This window comes from Hydra vulgaris, chromosome 01 (genome assembly GCF_038396675.1).
Source record: "Hydra vulgaris chromosome 01, alternate assembly HydraT2T_AEP".
Taxonomy (NCBI): domain Eukaryota; kingdom Metazoa; phylum Cnidaria; class Hydrozoa; order Anthoathecata; family Hydridae; genus Hydra; species Hydra vulgaris.
Genome location: NC_088920.1, coordinates 64,721,281 through 64,722,500, shown reverse-complemented (window position 1 = coordinate 64,722,500; position 1,220 = coordinate 64,721,281). Strand labels below are relative to the sequence as shown.

The window sequence follows — 1,220 nt, the reverse complement described above, 5'->3', positions numbered from 1 at the left end:
TTTTTTTAAATACTCAAAACTTTTGCAAATAATCAAATAAAATAAAACTTGATGTCAAATATTTAACGATTGTTTCTAGTTAATATTTAATTGCTTTAAAGCAAATGAGCAATTATTTTTCATTACATCTGCCGACGGGAGGCAAATATTTCCGCCTCCAATTTGGTGGTCGCAGCTAGTTGGGAGGCAAATGCCATTGGAGGCGGCCTCCAAATAATTCTGCCTCCACGATTTTTTCTTAAGGCGGCCACCAATGGCTTCCGTCTCCCTAATGGCGTCGGCTTTTAAAACATTTTGCTTTCAAAAAATAATTCTGGCTGTGGCCGCCAATAGAAGAGCAGAGGCTACTGGAGGCGAAAAATTGATTGGGAGGCCGCTGCCAACAGCTTCCACCTTCCTAAAAAATCAGCCTTTCGGCTGAGAGTTACTTTGCCGCCAGGCGGCATTATCAACTCTGGTCGTTAAGATTAATTGTACCATCTGATAATCGCCTTAGGCGTGAAACTCGGAATCGTGTTTCTTTAATTACCAGCTGTTATTTAATTTTACATAATATAATTTACTCTACTCTTTATTGAGTACTTTATACCGATATTTATCAACACAATATATATATATATATATATATATATATATATATATATATATATATATATATATATATATATATATATATATATATATATATATACATATAAATTCTATTTATTTATTTGTGTGTGTCTAATAATTCTAATTACATATTGAAATTATTATAACAGATACAGCAAGTGATTGAGAAACTGAACTCTCAGCTCCACGAAAAAGGAGAAGAACTAAATAAATATCGATCAGAACATAATATCGTTGTTAGGGGCGAAAAAGAAAAAGAAAACAGCAATCCGAATGCGCAGAACAATTTTTCGGGAGTTTTGGTTACGCAAAAAGATACTTAAACGCGTAATAAAAAAAAATTTAATGTCAAGGACTTTTTGTGAACTACACTCTTTGTAATAATATTTTGTTTTGTAATTTCTCACTCCTTGAACATTTGAACTTAGTTAGCTGGTTTTCAAAATTTTTGAATTTAGAATTTTATTATGAATATATTTGTTAAGGCAAATATCTTTCGAAAATTTATCCTATTTATATTGTTTATTCTTTAAAGAATGTTAAATAAATATATACATGATGTATAAGTACATCATACAATTTGTATTAATAATTTCCGAGCATAAATT

General features: G+C 30.5%; 1 protein-coding gene across 1 annotated transcript in view; it reads left to right on the top strand.

Annotated features, from left to right (window-relative positions):
* The window catches only part of LOC100215322 (prefoldin subunit 2), a 17,775-nt gene extending 16,779 nt beyond the window's left edge, over positions 1-996 (top strand). Inside the window, exon 3 of the mRNA XM_065788942.1 lies at positions 762-996. Within this exon, the coding sequence (XP_065645014.1) occupies positions 762-935 (174 nt within the window). The 3' untranslated portion in view covers positions 936-996. The remainder of the gene's footprint in view (positions 1-761) is intronic.
* The last annotated feature ends 224 nt before the right edge of the window (positions 997-1,220 follow it).